We start from the raw sequence: 25,698 nt of genomic DNA, 5'->3' as shown, positions 1-25,698 counted from the left end.
TGAAACTGAACAACAAAGAAGCTTAAGGTAGAATGCGCCTCGGGGACAAACATTCGGATTCTCAAACTTTTTCAATTCTTTTCTGATCTACCACTTGTGGGGGTTCATTTTAAAGCTCTTGATGTAAGAAATCTTTTCACTATCTTAGTTTTTCGAAATTCGAAAATTTTATTTTCTCTGCATAGAGTTTACGCAGGGATAGCAGCCATTTTGAATTTCAAATATCGGTAAATCTTGGGTTATTTGTTTCTCTATTACCAAAATTTGCACAGTGACCCCCGATTTTTATCTTTGATTTTGAAAGAGTGGTTGAAAGATTCCTCAAGGAAAGTTTGAGCAAAAGTTTAAGTCTTTCACTTTCGAGGCACAAACTACCTTAATGTGTTGATTTACGCATGTAAGCTTATTTCAGCATCCATGAATCGAGTCTCAATGATGGAGTACATCCTTCATATGTGCAGGATTAGGAAAATAGTAACAGTCATCATTGACAAGTTCTTTCATATTTCTACTCATTTTAAAAATTTGCTTTACATTGTTCAGGCAATTAAGTCATAAATTCGAACATACAAAGTGTACCATACCAGTTGGTAGTTGGTAGGCTATAACACAATCTACCAGTCATCTCAATGTTTGTAGCATGTAGCCTTATTATGAGAAGAAGTACATACATTAAAAGCACTATGTTAAACACTGAGAAAAATATGTCAAAATATTTTTAAAAATGTCCATGTTTTATGATTTCAATATCTTGAAAGTTATTTTAAAATTTTCATTTTTTGGAAAAAGTATTTTGTAAGAGGCAAATGCTAGTAATTTCAATCAAATGTCTCCATGTAATCTGTTTAAACTTTTTTTATACCAAAATAGTATTTATTCAAAAAGTAGTGTCATCCACTTTCTTCATTAAGCTTGTTGCATTTGCAGGAGCTGGTCTCAAATTTCCCCATTAAAGTATGCAAAATTGAAAGCTGCAGTGAATTGAAAGGAATTAAAGCACACTCATTAGAATAAATAAAAGCAGAAAATAAATAAATCTGCAAAATTTAGCTTTGGCCATTTACTTGTTACCTTTTTCTGGATTGTTTTATTCAATGATTCAGTGAGGAAGATGGTCATAGTTTCATAGCCTGTATGTGTAATAATCTTGAATTGAAATTTCCTTTGTAGGACCAAACAATTTGACAGTAGATGATTTATGGAGACTAGTGTGGCAGCAGAATATCACAATCATTCTCATGGCTACAAACTTGTCAGAAAATGGAAAGGTAGGGAGAAGCTTTTGTTTCCTGTTTACTGTTTACAACAAGTGAAGGACCATTCACAAAAGCAAATAATCCTAGATCACAAAGGGACAATTACAGCTGTATTTTTTTGTTAAATTTTCATTATTTTTGTCATGGATGACAAGCAAATTTTCTAGCTCCTCTTTCTAAATTGTGTTTTAAAATGAAGCTTTGACATTCCAAGCGTGACAGCATCCTGTACAATATGTTATATTATTGTTGGCAAATAAGTTCCAATCCTCACTAGAATTCAGTTTGCGCAACAACACAATTACACATTACTCGTACACAAAAACTCTGTTGAAAAGTTGAAAACCAAGCATTCATTACATTGTGCAAGTGCATCTTGTGACAAAAATAAATGTTGGAACTGAACAATCAGTACACTATGTGAACAGGAAGGAAGAAAGTTATCACTTTGCTTTGGCTTTAGGTAGTGCTTTTAGCTCACTTCCTTATTTTCAGGAGCCGTGCCTTTGAATCTATTCTGCCCTTTCCTCATTTTATATGCAGAGAATTAGATATACAATAGTCTGTGCTTCCTGACTGAATATCATGTATCAGAATATCTATAGTAGGCGTTTCAAGGACTTCAAAAATCGTATCCGAACATTCTTCCTTGCATGTAATGTGGTTTCATCTTTCTGGTTCAGAGACTAAATTGCATTTTGATGATAAAGTTGCAAAAAATAATAGAGAATGGAGAATTTTTCATATATTTCGTACATGCAGTTTTTATACACGTAATTATATGCCCAAGGTATTCAGGTAAATGGATACACAATTTTAAAAGGAAGTTTTATTTTCTCTTCACAAAAGGTGAAATGTCACCAGTACTGGCCTGAAGGAGACAATGAATGGTACGGAGATATTTTCGTAACCTTTGTTGGCACTGACTCATATGCTGATTACAATGTCAGAACATTCCAACTGCAAATGGTAGGTCAATTTTCAATGTGAAATCCTTTTTTCTTGAGTTTGCACATACAGGTATAATGCTGACAGTCAATTCTGCATTTAATGAACAGTGTTGACAAAGTTGTCAAAGCATTTGACAGAGTTGACATGGTTTTATACAGTATCTGACAGTATGGACACAGTCCTATTTTACAACTTGCATGAACTCAGTTTAAGTATTTGACAAAATGGACACAGTTGTATACAGTATTTGGCAGTCTGGACACAGTTGTATACCATATTTGAAAATGTGGACATTGTATACATATTGTGTGGACATTTCAGTATTTGAGAGTGTGGACACAGTTGTATACAGTATTTGAGAGTGTGGACACAGTTGTATACAGTATTTGAGAGTGTGGACACAGTTGTATACAGTATTTGAGAGTGTGGACACAGTTGTATACATGTACAGTATTTGAGAGTGTGGACACAGTTGTATACCGTACATGTACAGTATTTGACAGTGTGGACACAGTTGTATACCATGTATATTTGAAAATGTGAACACATTTCAGTATTTGAGTGTGGATACAGTTGTATACAGTATTTGACAGTGTGGACACAGTTGTATACAGTATTTGACAGTGTGGACACAGTTGTATACCATGTATATTTAAAAATGTGAACAAATTTCAGTATTTGAGTGTGGATACAGTAGTACACAGTATTTGACAGTTTGCGCACTGCTGAAAGTCAAATCTGCATTTAATTGTTGTAAAAGGAGTTACCATGTATATTCTGCAGGATTCAGGTCATAAGTTAGCTTGTTTTTTCTTCAATGCTATCTGAAAGCTGGAAATGTATGATTTGTGGTCAACTCCTTCTTGAAATTTGTTTCAAGACTGTGACCACTTTTACTTCCCCAACGACAGAAAACTTTACAAAAGTAATGCTTGTATGCAGAGTGCTTCTCAGGAAATTTTCACAAGACTCTGAATACTTGTTAGGTTAAGGCTGATTTTTCCTGTGGAATTATGGATTTTTAAAAAAGCTAATTTGGAAAATATTTGACATGTAACATTTTCACAAGAGGGTATTTAGACACCTCTAGAGGGCGCCATGCTCCTGTTACACTACCAAGGGAGAACGTAGTATCCATGAACAGTAACCACGTTGAACATATCATGTTCTGTCACAGATGGTTATCATACTTTAAACACTTACACTGAGTATTTAACTGTCAAATCAGAGCAGTTTTTTATGAACTGGATTTATTCAGTGGTTGAGTGATCATGAAAGACACATGGTTTTTACTGATGTCATTGACTTTGGTCTTTCAGGAGGACTCAGAAGTCCGCGTTGTTAAACAGTTTCACTTCACTGTATGGCCTGATATGGGTGTACCAATCTATGCCACAGGTGTGTTAGGAATGTTGAGGCATCTCAAGTCAAGTATTCCAGCAAACTCAGGACCATTGCTTGTCCACTGCAGGTAAAGTCAACTGATATGAATTTTATAGATTTTCAGAATCTCAACGATTTAATTTTCAAATTGCCAATTTATTTAGTGTGTGGGCTTGTCTGACAACCTTAAGATTAAGTTTTCACCGTTCTTGTTTTTGTGAATATTTAAAATTCAGGTTTTTAACAAAGAACAGTCCATAATAAGCAGAGGCCACAATATTGCCATTTCTTCATCTGATTTTAATCTGGCGATGGAAAAATTTGAATTTCAAATAACAGTAAAGCTGAAGTAATCTGCTTCTCAAATCAGGAAATTGTAAGATGACCCCTGATTTATTATTAATTGTGGACAAGATCGATTTTAAGTTTATGTTACTAAGATTGCACACAAGATGAATATTTTCATGTTACCTTTGCACGTGAATTATCTATATGACAATGATGGCATACATGTACCGGTACATAGGCAACATCGTCAATGCTATTATAGAGTATAGGATAGGATAGGATATTCTTTTTGGAACATACACTTCACAAGGACCTTGCATAGTGTGGTTAAAACAAACAAACAAACATTAACTTTCACTTAACTATAAAGATACAAAGAACAAAATATGCTACCCTGCTACAAACTTTAAGGTACAAGTCAGTATTTGAAGCCTGAAAAGATCATCCATGCCTATGCTTGGCAGGTTCAGTATGTAAATATAAAGTGCCATAAGGAAGTGCTTTCTATTTTTTTAGCAATTTCTGTATAAATACAATAAAAAGTAATGCTTTTCATTCCCTACCCTAGGTATGTCATTACTCTTACACTTAAAACATCTATTTTCCCTGCTGACTGCGTTGATTCTATCAGGAAAGATTGACCATTTCACAATGTACTTGATGTTGCAGTGCTGGTGTGGGCCGTACCGGTACTTTCATTTCAATTGATGCCATGCAGGAAATGGCCAAAGCAGAAGGAAAGGTTGACATTTACAACTTTGTCAGGAAGTCAAGAGAAAATAGAATGAACTTCGTGCAAGTAGAGGTGAGTTAGAAGAATAATTTACGTAATCCCAAACTCTTTACAATCATTTTTTCAAAGATCAACATCCATCATCAATTATCAAGATTTCTAACACAAGGTTTGCTTGTACGTCAAAAAGACTCACTTGATGGACCATTGTCATCACCCCTAATTTCAGACATTTAGGAAGATATGCAGTACTATGCTCAACAAAATACACAGACAAAAATGAAAATTATTTTGTTGAAAATAAGGCACAATATCCACTTACTTCAGAATCTAGTATATACATTAATAATCAAATTGGCAGGTTCATAAAGCCATTATAGTGACTGAAGACATTCCTGTATATTTGTGAAAAATCCTCTGCTCCAGTATACGTTACATGTTAAGTTTTGTCATGCCAAAGACAGCTTTCTTGAGTCAATGGTGCATCAACCTTAGTAGTTCAAACAGCGCACAGGTTCATACCAACATTAGTATGCGCATACAATGGTTTCTTCCATTTTACAGTTACTGTAATTTATCTTAGACTTGGCATTTGCAGTTCCTTCAATGAATGTGTGAATTTGTTGAGTTCTTCTTATCTAGCTCTCCAAAGAACGATTTACAGCATACCGTACACATGTACCGATGTTTCTTGGATGCATTCTTGATGTTTGGTAGATTATTGCACAATCTCTAATTTTCTTACGTTAACCCTTTTCCTGCCGAGCGCCCTTGTCCGTTATCCTCCCAAGTCAGTAGAAAACCGCCCCATAATATGTGCCTGCAAAAGATTGGCTCTCCTGCATGTTATCCTGCCAGGCATTTTGGCAGAAATCGCCCATTTTCAGGGTAGTTTTAGCCGTACTTATACGTGTTAGACTTCGATAATTTCTACATGCCCGTAACAGGGGAAGGAGCTCAAGGGTTGCTGCAGAAAAAAATTGAGGTCACCGGCTTTGTTTGCCCCTGGGAGTGCGTCATTTTATTGCCGTTTCATGTTTATTTTTTCGGAAATAAACTCCTTCAGTATTACGCACGTCCGCTAGGCACAAACATCACCTCACTCGTCTGTTAGTCAGAGACCCTGAGGGTCGTGCTAGGGGTGCAGAAGCACCGTCAAACCTGTCCTGTTTCCCCAGGGTAGGGTCAATTGAATACGTACCTTAAACGACTTGGCAGTGTAGCACAAAAACTACGTTTTTGCCGTTGTATTAACGACATGGCTGAGCCATTGAAGCACAGCTCAACGTAGTTCAGCCAGCTCAGTTGGGAGTTGGCTTACGAGTGTTACCGTTCATTACTGACTTAATCGAGTGGTCCTCAGTCAGGTACGGGTTTGTACCGACAGGGCTTGGGCTGCAGCTAACCAGTGACACTGATAACCAGTCACTACACCCAAGTCTTCAGTTCACTTTTGCGATGCACGGGTGCAACGCAATATGCTTCCATTGTTCTAGCCATCGACGTGTCCACATGCCTGGCAGCCATATTGTACTGCTAGCTGGTTTGCATAACAAAAGCAGTCCCTGCTAACTGCAGGCGGTATCCCCGTAGCATATTGACCTTATGTCACCTTTTGAATTCTCTGTACGCAAACAGCGTACGTAGTTACTAATGCGTCGGCAAGAGGATATGTTTGCCTGCAAACCAGAGCCAATACTTCGGACGATGGAATAAATAAAAAATCCAAAGCTACGTCCATTGAATGGCACGGCCAAGGCGGTGAAGGACGTTGCCTGGCTTGAACTTGCAGAGCTGAAGCCCAGCTTAGTACGTCGGACACCAGTTTGTAATGGTATTTCCGAGTCGTTCATATCCGTTCCATTGGAGGAACAAGTCGAGCCGTCCCGTCAAAAATACGTTCTCATTTTCAGTCACGCACAACTGAATAAGTGACTTTCGTCTCGCACCATCGGCATATCTGCCAAGTCGTTTGCAAGAGGTAGCCTTCTAGATTAGCATTGCCGAGTTGGTCAAGTTCGGCAGCAATCTCTATAGTGCCAGGCAGCCAAGTACGTCCAACTCCGCCAGAAAACGTCACCATGCTATCCTGCCAAGTCCGCTAAAAAGCGGTAAAAAAACCCAGCCCCCCTCGGGTGTGGGGGACTGGCGGACAGGTTTCTGCACCTTTCCCTGTCTATCGACTCCCTGCGAACCCATTTCGAGGGGAAAAGGCGTTCCTTGTCAGAAAACCTCTCCTCGGATGACCCCTAAACGCACAGGGGATAGCAAAACGTAGTGCCGTCGACTTCGCCGGAAAGGGGTACCCAAAAAGGGCCCGATTTCCACCGGGTTGGGAGAATAACGGTCACCAGTGCTTAGATTCTGGCTACACCGAATTTCAAGCGGATTTTCACCGACTTGGCAGGAAAAGGGTTAAACTCTCAAACTGATGTTGATAATTTTTTCTTTCCCATAGGATCAATATGAATTCATCCATACAGCTCTGATGGAAGCAACTCTCTGTGGAAACACAGCAATATCGTCATCAGACTACAGACAGACATTCACAAAGCTGCAGAAAATCAACAGGCAAACTGGAAAGGCTCCATTGGAAGAAGAATGGGAGGTAAGTGACTGAAGTTTTTGAGGTACCATCTGTTCACAGATTTAAGTGCACCTTTCTTAAAGTAGTATCTAAAAGACTTTTGTGCAAACTTTCCTCAATGAAGTGTTCCATAAAATCTCTCTCCAAATCAAGATTAAAAATCAGGTGACTGTGCAAAGTTTGTACTGGTGAAACATTGTCAAATAACTTAACATTTACCGATATTTGAAATGCAAAATGGCCGCCGTCCCTATGTTAACTCTATGGGAGAAAAATAAAATTTTCAATGTTCAAAAAAACAAGATAATGAAAATTTTTTTACTTCAAGAGCTTAAAATGAGCCTGACAAGTGGTAGATTAGAGAAGAATTGTAAAAAAAATTGGGAGTCCGAATATCTGTCCCCAAGGCACAATTTACTTCATCATAGAAGATTCTTGTGAAATTTTGAAATGTTCCTGTTATGCAACTACACATTTGCCATAAAAGGATAAAAAGCATCAATTTCTAGTCATGGATTCATGTTTTTGCTCAATTTGCAGAATCTTGGTAAAGTAAGCCGTGTTGCCAGGGAAGATGAGTTATCTGTTGGAACTGCAAAGGAGAATGCTCGCAAGAACAGATTTCCATCTATTGTCCCATGTAAGGAAAATCAGTATAATTTCTGTACTACATTTATCAGAGTCTATAATTACTATGCCAAAATTAACCTAGGCTCACTCAAAGAAAGATATATATACCACAATTTTTTGGAGGTAATCCACCTCTTCATAATTAGGTAGGGAAGGGGAAATTGTCTACTGATTATTTTTATTTAATTATAGGAAGTTTAACATGTTTATGAGCGGTCTACTTGTATATTTAAAATTAAAGATATCGTGACACCTTTAATTTTACGTGATGCTGAACTGATGCAACTTGAGTAAACATTCACACAAAAGTTTGCCCCGAGTCAATATGATTGGTTAGATCTGTCTGATACAGATGCCACTTCAATGCATGAAGTGTCTTGTCATTGGCCAAAAGCTTATAAGCATTTTGTGAAACAGTAACTCTACAGATTCTTGCTGAAGTAAAATGTGAAAACCTGTTTTAAACTTGTTTGCTATGTCGACATAAAGCATAGAGAGTAATGATGTCAGTCAGTGTGCATCTTCTGTATCTGCGTATGTTTTGTGGCAAACTTTAGTAAACTACCTATGATGAATGAGTTTACAAATCAACATAGTCCTAAGGGGTCTGGTTATTTCAAAAAGAGACAGGACTTTTTTATGAGCAAACTCTGCAGTTTTGATGGTGGTCATCAATTCTGGTCCGGTAACATTCAGATAAAGATATGATGCATGGTTTTTGTACTTGTATATACCGGTACATGTATGACTGTATATCTCTTGAGTGTATTTTTGATTCTCTAATGTCTTAATATTCAGTTCTTGAAATATCCAGTGTTTTCAGGACAACAGAATTTGCACATTTTCAAGATTCCACATCCTGATTATGATGAATGAAACTGTTTTGAATTTGTCAACAGTTAACAGATACCGTCCGCATCTAATGACTCAAGTTGAAGATGCTGATGCCAATGATTACATCAATGCCAGTTTTGTCAGTGTGAGTACTATTTCAGTGCATTTATCATTGTTTTGCATGGTGGCTTTCAGCCCAGAGTTCTTATCTTTCCTTTATTGAGTCATTGTGCTGTCATACTGACCCAAAATGGCAATATTTTATTCATGAAAGACTTACTCACACACTATGTGCATTCACATTGGGAAAAATTGCAATTTACCCAACTCTTCATCACATCAAGTTATTCAGTGATACTTAAAAGACATATACCCTAAAAACGGATCCGTTTTTAGGGTCTATGCAGTGATACTTAAAAGACATATACACAAAAACAGCATTCATTTGATATACGCACAATAAAAAGAAATTCATTCAGTGAATCAGCATACCGGTATGCTGATTGCATTTGTCGATGTTTTAGTAAAAAGTGGTCACTATGACAGAACATTACCCATTTTATTTTGCACTGACTGGCAATTTTGAAATTGGTATCCAACTTGTCCAGTGTATGAACAAATGAATAGTAATGTACATACTTGTACTGTAATGTACGATGAAATGAATCCTCAGGGCTTGAAAAATTTGCTTTCCGGACACCAGGGATTGCCCAAATTCTTGTACAGATTTACTTCAAAAATATCCCTCACTTGCCTCCAGGCTGGTCACAAGACACTACACAGTGCAACAGCAATAATAAAATTGCAGATGTAAATATTATTTTTTTGTGTATTACAAGAAGTGTTCGTAGTCTGACTGACCAACTTGAAATTCATTTATTTGCCTAAGTACTGATATTGTCTCTCACACTGGAGACAGTTACTATGATCACATTGCTAGGCAGTGTGTGACCTTGTTGTTCCTGGAATATTGACACAAAAAAGGAACAAAAGGAACGCTATTTACTGAGTCAAACTCAATGACAATTTTTTTTTAAAAGTTAGTATCAATTTCCCAAATGAATTTTGCACTTTGGAGACCCTTGTCAAAACACATTCTTCTAATCTCTGATAGATATTGTTTCTTTTCAGTAAAATCACTTAATGACTCGGTCTGTTACTAAATACTGAACAGAAATCTTATTCTTCCCTATGCATTTTGGGACCATAGGGAAAATACCAGCCACTTGCCTTTAAACTAGTGGATGAAAATTATATTTTCAGGCCCTGAACCTTAGACACCAGAGTTGCTAGAATGAAGTTTAGACTGGTCAAGGAGTACCAATTTGCTTATCCCTATAGCCGCTTACAGGTGCCAGCATCATGGAAAATGCATGTAGTCTCCTATTTGATGTGGTGATTTCCTACATGTTTGGGAGCATTAAACCAGTGTGTTGACCTCTCTTCTATGTGTGTGTTTACTCTGTGTTTAGGCATACGTTGAAAAAGATGCATTCCTGGTGACACAGATACCATTGCCAAATACAATGTGTGACTTCTGGAGGATGGTGTACGATTACAACTCTTATTCTATCATTGCCCTGAATGATATGGCTTCCAAAGACAAGGTAAGTGTGAACTTTTGAACTTTTTCATCACTAGCTTTTTATGCTAACATATCTCTCATGAAATTTCAACCTCACAAATATACAACATGGTAATTCTGACAAGGGATTACCACGAAAAAAGTCAATTTCAAGCTTTCCTGAATTTAAAAACTTCTTGAGAAATTCATTAATGTAATATACAGTGTACAACATGCTTGAAAACTTCGTGTGCACGATGTCTTCAAGACAGCATTTCAGAGTAAAACAAACTTATTCATCTATTTCTTGTTATGTGATATTTGTACCTGTCTAAACCAAACCCTGTCTAAACTGGAAACCTGTCTAAACTGAACCCTTTACCTAGTCCCATTCTAATAGTTCTCTATGTTAAAAGGATCTCAGAGTCTGTAAACAAAACACGTCTTCAAAGCAAACCATGTTCTCAGTCCCTGAATGGTTCAGTTTAAACGGGTTTTACTGTACTTGATAATAATTGTACTGTTTATGAGGCTTCAGTGCTCTGTAATGGTAAAGCAAAAATCCTGCATTTCAATCCTGCGCTGCAATCAAAAATACACAAATAGCATTTCACCAGTGTTCTCTCTGAATTCCACCATTTGAATTCAAATATTTCTTCATTGCAGAGTGTTGGTCAGTATTGGCCTGAAGATGGCGCTTTAGAGTTTGGACCATTCACCATTGAGACAGTTAGCAGAGATGTTGAGGGCAGCATCATCATCAGAACACTTGCCCTCTCAGATGTAAGTGTAAAATCCATGGAAAATAATCGCACCCAGTCTGGACCCAACTGACAAAACATGTCTAGAATCAAATTGAAAATGTGAGAAAATTTGATTCAGCAAGCCTGTTAATTTGCATCAAGGGGAATCTTTGTTTATCAATTTACTAGTATGTATGGTATTGATAGAGAGGCAGCATAGTTTTGTCAGTAATTTTTGCATAATTTAATGCCGTATTCAAGACAAAATATTGTGCCTCAGAGACAGAATTTGGGACTCCCTCTCTTGTTAGCACCTTGTATTGAGTCAAATTTTCAAGGTCACATTTTGTTTTCAAAGAGAAACTGACTTTTCACCCAACAGCGTTAACACAGAGAAGCACTTAAAATTACAAAACTAATTTATTTAGACACCTAGCTTCTCTAATTCAAAATTTTGCTTTGCAACTCCAGATTTTAATCTTCTTCAAGAAAGAAACTATAGTTTGAGGTTTCCATAGGCCAAGATGCATGACTTAGTAATTTCAGTTGACTTTGTAGTGTGCTTTTGATCAACAGTATATCTTTAGTGGTTTATAAAGTTTTCTGATATGCTGACATGTCTGTTCTTTGACATATCCAGAAAAGGGGAAATGTTCGAACCATCCAACAATTTCAACTCACTGGCTGGCCAGCAAATGCCCCAAGGCCTAAACAGAAGGGAGTATTTGTCGAGCTGATGGGTATGGTGGAAAAGTGGCAGCAACAGACTGGCAATGGTCCAATTACAGTACACTGCATGTAAGTAGAAGACCAGCAAGAATAATTAAATTGTTCCACAAAATTGCGGCCTCTTCTTAGCCAACTTGGAAAGTTTTTTTTTATGGCAAATGTAAACTTCTGCATATATTTTTCCCCACAGAGTTTACTCAGAATATAGCAGGCATTTTCAATGTCAAATATTGGTAAATTTCAGGCAGTATATTTTTCAAATCCCAAACTTTGCAGATTTACCTTAATTATTATTCTTTCAAGACTATAAAAGAATAAAAAGTTTCCTTGAGGAGCTGTGTATGAGCAAACGTTCAAAACTTATTGTTAGGAAGCACATTATAGTACCATAAAAGTCAAGTCCTTAAAGGCATGTGTTGGCACCAGATTGTCTCATCAGAAAATTTACGCATCAGATAACAATTTCAGTGGAGAGCAAAGACTGTAACAGACTAGAACAAAGGCGATCCCAGGGATCGCGAACAGTGCCTTTAACTCCTGGATGAAAATTCTGTCAAATTTCTGTGATTTTGGACTAGCCGCAGTCGTTTCATTGCATCATCAATGTTGTCTGTGTTTGCCTCAGTAATGGTATCGGTAGGAGTGGTGTGTACTGTGCCGCAGTCTCTGCATGTGAACGAATCAAAGTGGACCAAATGGTAGACATTTTCCAAGCTGTCAAGACACTCAGAAGTAACAGACCCAACATGATAGAATCACTTGTAAGTCTTATTCTGTTCTTTATCTTAGCATTGGATTTGACCAGTTGATGTCAAAGTTCTCCATGTTTTGTGAGATCTGTACTTTCAGTGCATTTTTGGGCTTCTTGAAATTACTGGCTTTCCTCGAGCCTGCGCCCATAAATAAACGTAAATGGTCAGCGCAGAGTCTGTTATTTCCATTATATTATCAATAAACCCAAGAAAACTGTCAAAATTTACAAAAATTTTCCATGTGAATGACAACGGGACTCAGGACCTTGTCAGTGAGTAGTACGCATGCTGTAGAATGTTTGCAAATCTGGAGAATGTTTTGAAAAAAGTGTCTAAACTTGGCTCATAAGTGCTCCATTTTATTTTGTGATTGATTATGATCTTTGAACAAATCACAATTTACGTTTTAGCTGTACAGTTACAATGTTTACGATATTGTTCATCACATGGTTCAGTTCGACCAATTAAAATGCGACGGACAGGGCATGGTAATATAATGTAGGATAATGCAAAGTGATGCTGCCAGCACCTAATTGGGAGAATTTCTTGTCCGTATTGTTCTTCATTTTTTACCCTTTTCAGCTCAGCAAGTCTGGTGTACATCAGTTTTAACTGGTACATAGTCACTGTGATCATTCATGATAGTTGTATGCTTAGTTTGTGAAGCAGTTAGCCAACTTTGGGGGACAAAATTTTTCTGTTCTTCAAAGAGTCGACATGTATATTGATTGGTTTGTTTTGATGTTTTGTTTCAGGATCAGTACAAGTTCTGCTATGAAATCATCCTGGATTACTTTGAGTCCTTTGATACATATGCCAACTTTCAGTAAATCAACCAAATTTGACATTCCAAATATTTTGAAAGGATTTTTCCCAGAAGAACGCCACGAGGGCAGAAGGTTGGATTCATTCTAGAGGAACCATTTCCAATCAGTTTCACAAAGATATATTATATTTTGATGCACAGTGAAATTTTCAATTTATAGAGTTTTCTGTTTTTTTATAAGTGGTGTATTAATTGATTGTCAATAAGCTCAAATACTAATTGCAAATATGTGCATCTAATATTTGATGGATATAGTTTCACATTGCAATCCACCATTTACATAAGCAGCTGAGAATTTGTGTTCCATTTCAGCAACGTTGCACAGGATTTTATAATAGGGAGGAAAAGAGAGGAATTCATCGGATCGATGCAATTGGCAATTGGAGAACAGCTGTACAAAATGACATATATCATAATCATTTCAATCGTTGATTAGTCATATCAGTGTACATCAAGGGTACTAAGCTGTCCAAGAATTCTTGGCCATGTCTTTGCCTTTGAAGTTTGCAGGACAATGCCACCCGGACTTGGCTTTCCCTGGAACGTTTTGAAACAGTTGTGTATATCCAACAGTAACATTGTAGTATTTGACAGCAGTAAATGTAAATGTCTGCTGGTTAAGAGTGTGTACGATCTTGCCAAAATTTAAGTGGCGTAATCGTGCTGTAACATCTGTTAAACCCAATTTTTTTAATACCTGTGGTCAATATCTAAACTTGCACTTATGTCAAGATCACAAGGCATTGATAAAAGTTAACAATGTCTTTTGAGAAGATCTTAATTTTGTTAGTCACGTGAATTGTAAGTTCCAAAGATTGAAGGTTCTGATCACTGGCACTGTCGTAAACTGACAACGAAGGAGTTCAGGTGTGTTTGAAAACTGATAAGTACTGTATATGACATTTGGTGTATAACCACGCAACTTGATTTGACTCCCAAGACCAGCGTCAGTTAATACCAATCTTTTGAAGCGAGCCCACCCAAATTTGGAATCTGTTACAAAACTTCAGATGTAAAAGGTCATGCTCAGAAACCATTCAATTTTTTTCCTGATTATACATGATTTCTGAGCATAATTTCCAGTCGGATACAGTATCAAACGTTGACATATGATGATTACAAAATGTTACAATAGACAATGCCACATAATTGCCAGTTGTTCCTCAAAACAATCTAATACGATGTGTGCAATTGAATCCATCAAAGAAAACATTACATATTTCAGTCAGTACTTTAATGAAATGCAGATTTATTCGTATTTTTATTGACAAAATTTTATGTAAGATAAATTTATTAAAGGTGGTAGATTTTAACAACTTTTTGGTAAATAATTTTGGTCTTCCATTGTCAGGGTATACTTTTTATTTGTGCGTAATTTGTTCGGATAATCTGCAAGCATGCTATTTTGTCAATAATTTGACAATATCCAGGTTCCAACAACCTTAGCGTCATTATAATCAATGTAAGTTTATGAAACTCAAGTTCTTTATAAAAGTGTAAGTGGTTCCAGAGCATTCGCTATGAAATCAGTGTCTTCATAGAAGATGTGATTTTAATATATTTTCATATTTACTTAAATAGTGTACCTTAAACAGAAAAAGACAATTATATATGCACATGACTTTGAACTATCCAGGTGTATAGTACAGTGCACGTACAATAGCTATTACTGAGTATTAATTAGAATCAGTTTGCTAGAAACATGATACCATAATTCAAACCATTGTGGATTTGATATCATCAACCCCATTGATTTCTTCAACCACACTGATATTTATATATTATCATATTCACGTACACGAATCTTCAATATGAGCTTAACCAATTTGTTAAAAAACTGTATAATTGGTGCACATGTACATGAGGGCGTGCATATTGTAGCCTTTGCTTTTATTTGTACCCTTTTATATATATATATATTTCATATTTTTTATTTGACTATTTTTTGTCAGCAGAGGCTTTCCTTGGTTTTTTTGACCCATTATTATGGCTAGTTAGGCTGAACATTGCACAAGAGGTTTGGCTGTTACCCTTAGATTTGATTTTATCTGTAGTTTTTTGAGACAGTTTAGTGACTGAATTGGTAGGAAGAAAGTCAGAGTATGGTAATGAAATAAGTATAGGATTTACAGGGCTTTTACACCTATAACAAACTAAAGATAACTCAGTTTTCTGACAGCCATTAAACTCTACCTGTACATGAGCCACCATCACCTATCATTCAGATCAATCATGCCTGTCCAGTGACATCACTGAATCAAATGCTGCATCTACATACCATTTGTATTATTATTTGGTCAGTAGCTAGCCAACAGATGTAACCAAGAAGCTGGAAACACATCAACAATAAATTCTTCCTTTTGTGACAGGAAAAGCCACAACACCAGCCATAGACCTGTTGCTTAAACCATTTCTGTTTAGCCTTCTGACATATGATACTGTAACTAACTTACTAAAATCAATGATGTTAGTACTTTAAAGTTGTCAGTGAAACTGAATCTTGACCACTGGCAGAAAGAAAAGATCAGCAGCATTGAATGTTAGGAATAAAAGGTGCCATAAAAGCTAGCGTTAGCATCTCATACAACAAGCGTGAAGACAGGTTCATATGTTTGGCCTAAAAGATGCCATGGTTGGAGCCAAAGAAAACCAGCTCTTGGCAAAGATAATAGCAGATATGCACTCTAGACATATGCACCTTACATATAATGAAAGACAGTAGCTGTATTTATTATTCTGTATATCCCAGAGTGCATGTATGTAAATATGTTATGTGAAATATTTTCAATGTATAACTTATATGCGGAGGTCATGACAATTTTAGTGTCCCTATCTCTTCCAGAAAATTCATCCACTGATAGATAAGTTCAAGACAATCTCATTGTAGTCGTCAAGCACATAGTTACATGCATTGTCTTCATGTGATCTAGAAATGATAATCAATTTATCTTAATTGAGTAAAATGAATATAGATTGCTTTCAATTAGTGTATATCAAAGACTAAGACAATTTTTCCTGAAGCAAATCATTACAAATTATGTTGTCAATGAACAAGAGCAGCGCAGAATGGGGAGATTCATAGCTCATATTATCTAATGCCATTTGATCCATGATTAAAGATAACTCAATCAATATTTTTTCTATCTTTGCTGTTTGTAGGCCAGTTATTTTAGAACTCTTTTACAACCAAACTTTTCCTACATTCCCATTGTGTTAAACGAACTGTTAGCAGAGCTACAGTTATAAGTGTCGAAAGTTTTCACCATTTCAATGTCTTATCATATCTTATTATTCAAATACTTTGTGGTGTGTTCTCTCACAATCATTCATGACAGTTTTATATTTTCAAGAGAGATCAATGTACCAGTCATTTTACTCGAGATATTTACCTCTTTCTGTATTGGCGATAACTATGGATATTTGGTGAGACCATTTTAGACACTTTCGCCAAAGATGAGATAATATATTCAGCCTGTAGTTTGATGTTGAAGACCACCTTTAATAACCATTCTGTGAGACTCTTTATGATTTATCAAATGTAGAACAGGGTGCACCAAAACTATAATTGCGATATCAATCTCAAAGTATGCTCTGCAATTTTAAGACCATGACAAAGTTTTTAACCAAAAAAAAAATAGGTAGGAAACACACTATAGTGTTTCAGTTGGAGCTAAACCATAACATAGTTATTTTTTTCTAGACCCTGAGATTTGCGACCAGCTCCTACAAAGCAATATTTGTAATCATTAATATCGTATATATCAGCTGTATTAAATGCACAATACTGGTCAGTTTTACAAAAAATGTTCATGAAGGGGCCGTGGATAATTAAAACACCCGACCAATAAACACAACTTCTATGTTTAAGGGGAGGGGTTTGGCTGTATTAAATCGTACTACAAGTTTTCATATCGCAACATCTCGGTACACATTTTTATAAATTGGAAAATATCGTGCTACATTGTTTAGCGTGTACCAGGCCAGAACGGCACCGGCCGCTACACCAGCATTCTTTTGAAATACATGTGAATCAGTGCACAGGTAAAATAACGTAACAATCATTTTGGATACACTGATATTTCATTCTATTGGTTGCGTCATTGTTGAGTTGGCACTGAAGAGAGATTGATTATCAGAGGGGGAATGGGAGTGGGGTGGTCAGTAGTGTATGCTTGATTTCACAGCGGCGTAATTACCGATTGTGGGTATGCAGATACAGAAAGAGGCTTGGTTGGATTTTCGCACTTCCAAACTTTCGTGTAGTGGAGGGGGTTTTAGGCCAAATGCACTTAGTTTCATTAATCGTGCCCATGTTTTAATCATCCACGGCCCCTAATTCAGTAAACTTTGTACCTTTTTTGTCAATAAAATGATATCTATATAAGATGTAGTAACTAGTCTCATACAGTAACATATTCAGCAATTTAACCTTTCCTTGATTGTACTTTTAATAGTATTATATTTTGATGATAAAAAAACTTTTCAAAATCTAGTTTAGACAATCCTACAATATCATGTAATTTCAAGTTGGATCCTTTTCAAACTATAACAATCAAAAATTTGCATGATTATAAACCTTCTATGTGTAGTTGTGTTGGAAGTAAAATGTTTACCATCTTGTAATTAATCTTGTTTTATACGGTAATTCCAAGAAGCTCCTCTAACATTATGCAAATGTTCACAATATTGGTAAGCCAATCCGTACAATACCAAGTAACATTGGACATAAATTCAAAGTTATATCAATATTCATGTATAAGCATATATCAACTCTTGTAACACTTAATGGCGTGTAGTCTCTCAAAGTCACAAGAATTCTTTCGCACAATTACAGAAGTATTTCAAAAAAGCAAATGAAATAAAGGACACAACGGTTTCCCCAACTTTTGAAGCATATTATAATTAAACTCTGATGTATCGTCACATTCCAACCCATTGATTTGACAATGAATATGCGTACTGCTATTTGACACGTAAGAAGACTTGTGTGTTGATAGGTGTGGTCAAATTTACTGGAAAGAAAAAAATGCCTCCCAGAATTTTTTATGGCAGAGATCAGTGATATTTCAGTGGTGGTTAATTGCCATCAGTAATGTTGATTTAAGTTGACTTAAAGTATGGCTGTTTGATCATTGGCAAGTGGATACCAGAAATTATGTCGTCACATTCTGTTCCTATGTTAATCTTAAAGTATGGCCAATATTGATTTTTCAGTAACTCTTTCCATCATGTTTCAGGTTGCAAAGCATTAAGAAAGACTTCTAAAATCATTAAAAATGGCTCAAAACATGTCCAAAAGATTGTGACTTTGAGAGATTTTCATCAATCTGTGAGACTCAGTTTCCTTTTTGCAATCTATTACCCAGGGCTTTTCCAGAATATGTTTTCCAGATTGTCATACAAAATATCTTCAAACTAACACAAAATTTTATTGTATATTAAGTGAAATGATATCTTGCATATCGTTTGACTTTTAATACTCGTTGTATCCATGATGTCAATTAAATTGTTATGTTGAATGAAATTACAGCAATAATTCTACCATATACATGTAAGACATGAAATTACACTAATTTTTGAAGTTAATTGTTTTTTCAAGAAGTTGTGTTTTTTGTCCAACAGTCTCTGTACACTGAACTTAAAGCATTGTTTTTACTATTATAAGCACACATATTTTACTACTAAAATCTGTACAATTTTGCATGCAATTTATGCATGTGCATTTACCGTTCACAATATTTACGTTGCCACATGTAAACTAACTTTTTGTAAAAGATTTGCATCTGTCATAAGTTTTTATACAAGGAAAATAAACATATATATTCAGAATATTATCATGTGGCATTGTACGTTTCTTTCCAACTTGCACAAAAAAGGTTATTAAGGTAGTGTGCACCTCGAAAGTGAATGACTTAAACTTTTGCTCCAACTTTTCTAAATGAAACTTAAAATCATTCTCTTACAGAATCAACAATAAAAATCAAGGGTCACCTTGTAAATTTTGGAAACAGCGAAACAATTAAATTACCCTGTACCAGTATTTTGCAATATTTGAAATTCAAAATGGCAGCCATTCCTGTGTAAACTCTCTATGGGGGAAAGATAAATTTTTGATTTTCAAAAAAACTAAGGCTGTGAAATTTTTTTCCTTCTCCACTGAAGAGCTTTAAAATGAGCCCCCAAAAGTGGTAGAAACGATAAAAGTTTGAGAGTCTGAATATCTGCACCTACGAGGCAAATTCTACCTTAACAAAGTTAATCATGAGGACAGCACAATGCTAGTCTCTTCAGACTTTTTTTGCCAGCAGTAGTAAGTCCCAGTACATGTGTTTCATCCACTTTATTTGTTTTCATAATCAGAATCCTTTATGTACTTGTAAATATATAGGAGGGTATTCATTAAAAGAGTTATCAATTGTAAGAATTATGATGCATTTCAGTGGCATGATTTTCATTTTTATAGCCAGGATGCCAGTTTATAACAATGTTCAGATGGCTCGAAACTGAGGGGAAAAGTTTCACAGAAGTTACACCAAGATACCCTTGATGTCACTTAATGGGTGGACTTGATTGGGGCTACCGTTTATACTTTATTGGTTCGGGGATTGTGCGCTCATCTTTTTGGGGATCCCTGACTTAGCCTGATCAATTTTGGTCGGGAGCAGACAAATACAATATGGCGAATCCGCTGGATGACCAGTCAGGTCAACCAGGGCACCTCAATCAAGTCCACCGACTGTCCATATAGTGTGGTATATCAACATAGACCATATACACGTCATTGAGAGCTTTGGATGATTGATTTTAGGTTTAAATATTTGACATGCCATTGCTTCTCTCTTGCATTTTGACAAATGCACACATTAGTCAGCTAGTACACCACATCAGCCAATGCTAAATAACAAAAGAATAAACAAAAAAACCTTTCATATAATATACACAGAAAGGAAACCAACGATCAATAATTTGATTGACCTTATGCAAATGTTATATGACAAATATCATATATTTTTTAGCTACTATAGACTATATAATAGTCTATAGAAGCTATTGGATGGGTATCCGTCCGGCGTCAGTCTGTATGTATGTATGTATGTATGTATGTATGTATGTATGTATGTATGTCCGTTTGTGAGGCGTCCGTCACTCAAATATCTTGAGAACCGCAGTACTTACTGATTCGATATTTGTTGTGTAGATTAAAAAATGATTTTGAGAAACTATTTTTTTTTAATTTTTTGATATTGTTGAAAATAGGCAAATTAATGCCAAAAAAGGTGTTTTTGATAAAAAATCTTCTTCATAACCGCTGGTCAGACAGCTTTGTTATTTGGTATACAGGTCCCTAGGGGTAACCCAACTTAGATTTGTTCAAATTGTGATGAAATATGCAAATGTGTATTTTTAAGGAATTTTTTTGTCATTTTTGGTCAAAATTTGACTTGCATTGTATGTAATTCTTGTACTGTATAAACCCTATCAATTCACCCAGAAAAAAATAATTAATATGATTTTAAATAATTGAATTAATTAGGAAATCATCAAAGCCAAAATAATTTTTATGTAGAATTATCAGAAAGTTCAACCTTTTTTGACAGTTCATAGTGAAATGCTTACCATCTTGGAGGATTAAAACATGTAAAGGCAACTTTCCTGAATCCCAACTTTGACATATTCTGAACCGTCATTTATTGTGCCCTGTATGTTATCTAAAAGAAATTGCTCAAAATAGTCAATAGAGATAGAGATAGAGAAAGTTCTAATTTCCATTTATGGTTGACTTGGTAAGGATAAAATAAAATTACTTTTTGAGGAAAAAAATAGAGTGGTCAATTAAAAGAGTGGTCAAAGTGATAGGGTTTTTATGGTAAAGCTTGGCTGTAAGATTCCTCATGTGCTATTTATAGCAATTGTGCAATCTGTGTAAACAGTGCAATGAAAGTTACATGATTCCTTATAATGCTTTTGATGACCTTGAACTTCTTAAGTTTCAAACATTTGTCTCTTCAGTGTGCTTTCTCTGAGTATGTACAGTCTCAACTTATTCAACAGAACTCACTTACAATGTTAATGAAAGATATCCACCTTCTTCATCAATACATGTGTCACAAAAGGTTATTCTCTACATATTACACAGCAGAGCTCTGTCAACTGTTGAGTTGCTTGTTTTTTCAAAACCGCTGGTCAGACAGCTTTAACATTTGGTTTACAAGTCCCTAGGATGACCTTTTAAAGTGAGATAATTTCATACAGTCAGGAAATACTTAATTTTGTATCCATGTCTATTGTAGCTTCAGGGACTTTGGCCCTATGATATATTTTTTCAATGAGTGTATTTGTAAGTTTGTATTTATGTGTTTGTTTACTTTTGTTTATTGCCTTTTGTCGCTTTCATCTCTGTTTATTTGTATGTTTTTGTTCCACCTGAAGTCCCTGTGAGCACACAGGTTAAATACTCCCTTGAATCATAACAGTGAATACTCAGATGTATTTTGAATTGCTAAGCATAGATTGTCTTTTGGCTGCACAGCTACTAGATGAAAACTTTATACCGAGTATCCTCAAAGACTCAGACAGTACCATGATGCAGGCTATGATAATCATATGTATGTAACATAAAAATATTGATAATCATCTCAGTAATATTAAATGTTCTTGTCAACATTGAAACTTCACAATTTCTGAATTTTGGCAAACAATATAGCATGCTAATAACCCAACCCTTCACTGTAGCTCCAGCACAAATTAGTGAGCCCAGACTTTTACTCAAGCAGATGAAGACTAATAAGGCCAAAATTACTTGCACATTTTGATGATGTCACATACTCTGAACTTCCTTTGCTTCCGGTTCAGCAAGTGCTACATTGTACATGGGAAAGTGCTACATTCTACTTGTGAAAGTGCTACATTCTACTTGGGAAAGTGCTACATTCTACTTTAACTTCCTCAAAATCACTTCAGACTGAGTTGTTTACTTGACAGCTCTGTACCTAAAAACTTGAAGCCTGCCCTCACAGGTCACATATGTTGACACTTGTATTTTTATGATTGGGACTTGGACCATTATTTAAAACAAAAATTTACATGTTATAAGACTCCTTAAACTTTGCTATTATTTACATGAGAAATTTTCACTAAAATGCAACAAGTATCTCTAATGGACAGTTTTTCTCTGGCAGTCAAAGATAAATGGCAGTCATACTTTAGTAGAAAAATTGTTGTAACACTTCATCCTGTGACCTTAACAACCTAATAAAAAAGATAAAAAACAAAACCACCTCTGAAATAAAAATCTATTCACTGCTGAATAATCAATTATCACATGGAGTGGAAGTTAATATCTGAAATGTCTATTTGTTTATTGCTACTTACATGTATAATTTGGACTAACAGTAATTCATTTGTGTTTATCATGTTATGCAGCTTTATTGAAAAGAAAACAATTGACAGCGCAATTTAAAATAGTATCAATAAGGGATTACCCATTTACTCTGTACACACATGTGAATGTTATAGAAATAATGGGCGACGTGCTGACCATTAACATTTATTTATGGAGTGTCCAATATACTAGGAGTACGCCCCAGCCAACCGCCCATGTCATACATAACTCATACACATACAGCAATTTTATCGAATGCTGCTCTGCAGAAAGGAAGCTCAATCCTGATGAAATACTTACTCAGTTATGTGATATCAATATTTCATAATTACGATTTATTATTTTTAATAATTATGAAAAAAATATCATATTTTAGACTATTAATTTCCAGATGACCTGTGCATTATGGTGTTAGCATGCATCCTCAATGGCCAGGTTGAGTATTTATCTGAGGTAGGGATCCTTCAGGTCGTCCTTGCCCAAGGCACCATAGACAATGCGGTGTGGATCAGACAATGGGGCATGAGGAAATGAACCACTTTCAGGATATTTTGCCAGATATTAACTTCCTTATCTGAAACACCAGCACAAATTTTGCTGTCAATTTTTAAGCCAGTGAACAAATATTTAACACCTACATTTGGAAAACAGATATACAACGCTGGGTAAACGTAAAACTGTCTAAGACTTAGTGAACAACTTGTGGAGGATATTTTAGTCTCAGGCTTTAGTGCACAGTCCATGTCGAGGATTTTGTCTTGATTGATCTGTGGTGTGAAATACCGACAGGATGTTGTTGACAAGTGATATCTATGCACTGTAACACTCAAGGTCAAAGCCAAAGAAATATCTTATAAAGCATTATTTATCTATCTATAATACTGTTTATTGTACTGCTCAGTAACAGAGAAATGGGATGGCATTCCTCAAGTGTGCTCCCGTACTTTTCTCTGGAAAAGACCACACAGTTTTTCTTTAACTTGCAAATTGGACACACTATATCATAAATGTCAGCTGAACACTCATGTCACTGTTGCGCACAGATCAAGCAAAGTGACTCTACATGTGCCGATATTTTCTATTATGTCCTGTAGAGGGCGCTAAACAACTGCCCACCTCTTCTGATGGACATGTGAAAGTCCAAAGTTTAGTACGTACTGTTTGAGGCAATAAACATTCATAGCCATTATGATTACCCATGCATCGTAATTTATTAGGCATTCCCTTCGGTCCAATAAGTCTCAACTACTGAGCCGTAAAATTAGTTCATTTCATTTTTTGAAAGGATAGAATACTTCCTGAAGTGACTCGTGTATTTATAGAATGATCACAAGGTCAAGTTTAGTCCTTACATTCTGCTGAAGGACAATGTTCACTGATCATGCATTACTTCATTAGTTTTAATATCAAACAACAATTTTTCATCACGTTAATGTTGTTTCCTTGTTTTAATATCAAAACAATTTTTTTTAAACATTTACAATAGGAGCATTCAAGATTTGGCTGAATTGAAATGACTTAATCCAGTAGTGATATTGGACACATTACATTAACAATTCACTTTTCTGACTCATTAATTCGGGGCTATCAGAGATTGAAAGTGTAAATTTTCTTACCTAGAAATCAAAGTATTTAATCATTGGTTACATAATAATCTGGCAACAAATTTGTCGACAACAATTTGCCAACAATTTGTTTTAAAAGTCAAAGAGTGAATCTTAAATTGATTTGATGAATCAAAGACAAAAAAAATATCAGAACAGACAGCTCAGATATAGGTGTATAATCATTATTAAAAATGGACAGCTTTATTTGTGTTTGTGGCAGTGTCTGGCTAAATTGCACCTTCATTAAAATACAGTTTATAACGCTATAACCATTGGACTCTGGTGCAATCCTATCATTCTTGACAGAGTGGCTTGACCTATATACAGTGAAATAGGGATGACAAGGTAAGTATTCATAGTGCATGAGAATAACTGAAAGGCTGGGATTTATATTTCAATTGATGGCAACTGACACGTGATTAAACAATTGACAAAAAGTAACAGTTTGTCATTTCAAATGTCTCATGGTGACATAAACAGGCATGACAAATTGATAATGACTCATGCTCATTTCAAGGTCTGATTACACTGCAGTTATCTGTAGGAATTGAATCGGGAAATGCCTGCATTGATAGCAATCTAATTCAAGGCCTATTCATTGAGACCATATTGAGTAATTGTTTACCTTAAGTGAGTAGCCAACTTTTAACCCGGCTTAGTTGCCAAGAAGTGCCTTTAGTCATGATATTTGGCATATACAAAATTTGTGTAAAATACAACTTCAGCCCATCAACCTAATTTTAAATTATATCCCTCAATCCAGATTATTGTAGCAACTCAAAGATGCATGTAAATCTATGAAGTGTTGCTTATAGCACAACAATGCATATCTGGCCAGGGTATCTGGTAGAATAAATTTAACTTCTTCAGGGTCAACTTGCGGAAATGTAATAGTCACAGTCTTTCAGTGCCTTTGTCAAGCAGGTTGTCACTTATCTATGTGTAAAATGGTCCACTGGATCAGTATAATCTCAAAATATGGACATTATCAATATTTTATATGATATACTGTTGATATTCGATCTGAATCAAATCTAAGGTCACAAGATGCTCGTTGACCTTGAGATAAACCTGTTCAAAACAATGTGTTAATGGTATTCTAAAGTGTCAAGTTTTCAAATGCTTAGTCAAATGATTACACTGAGTGTGGATTACGCACAAAATCATTTGAGTTTCAATTATCTTCAAGATCGAAGAATGAAGCATGGTACTAGTTGTGCTGACATGTTGATAGGGTATTTATAGCGCCACCAACGCTGCTGAACGATTTTCTTTTGTTCACAGGTGCGGTGTTCGGTAGAGTGTGTCCGCACTAGGCCTGGGATTTTATGGTACTGCTGATTTGTAGTGCTTTAAGTTGACTTGCCTTAATCATTGAGGAAAGATTAATGGAAGTGCCAGAACTAAGGACAGGGGTGGTGGGGGAATTTTAT

The 25,698-nt window shown here is 35.7% G+C and overlaps 1 protein-coding gene across 2 annotated transcripts in view; it reads left to right on the top strand.

The window, feature by feature from the left end:
• LOC139138556 (receptor-type tyrosine-protein phosphatase mu-like) overlaps nt 1-19,105 on the top strand; it is a 205,393-nt gene extending 186,288 nt beyond the window's left edge. For both annotated transcript variants that reach the window (XM_070706982.1, XM_070706983.1), the window contains exons 25-36: nt 1,171-1,268; nt 2,106-2,225; nt 3,527-3,678; nt 4,548-4,683; nt 7,070-7,219; nt 7,739-7,838; nt 8,728-8,807; nt 10,135-10,269; nt 10,893-11,009; nt 11,610-11,767; nt 12,324-12,459; nt 13,206-19,105. In XM_070706982.1, coding sequence (XP_070563083.1) covers nt 1,171-1,268; nt 2,106-2,225; nt 3,527-3,678; nt 4,548-4,683; nt 7,070-7,219; nt 7,739-7,838; nt 8,728-8,807; nt 10,135-10,269; nt 10,893-11,009; nt 11,610-11,767; nt 12,324-12,459; nt 13,206-13,280 — 1,457 coding nt within the window. In that variant the 3' untranslated portion in view covers nt 13,281-19,105. The remainder of the gene's footprint in view (nt 1-1,170; nt 1,269-2,105; nt 2,226-3,526; nt 3,679-4,547; nt 4,684-7,069; nt 7,220-7,738; nt 7,839-8,727; nt 8,808-10,134; nt 10,270-10,892; nt 11,010-11,609; nt 11,768-12,323; nt 12,460-13,205) is intronic.
• Nucleotides 19,106-25,698: the final 6,593 nt, after the last annotated feature.

Source organism: Ptychodera flava, chromosome 8 (genome assembly GCF_041260155.1).
Source record: "Ptychodera flava strain L36383 chromosome 8, AS_Pfla_20210202, whole genome shotgun sequence".
Lineage (NCBI taxonomy): Eukaryota > Metazoa > Hemichordata > Enteropneusta > Ptychoderidae > Ptychodera > Ptychodera flava.
This window is presented reverse-complemented; position numbering and strand designations above follow the sequence as displayed.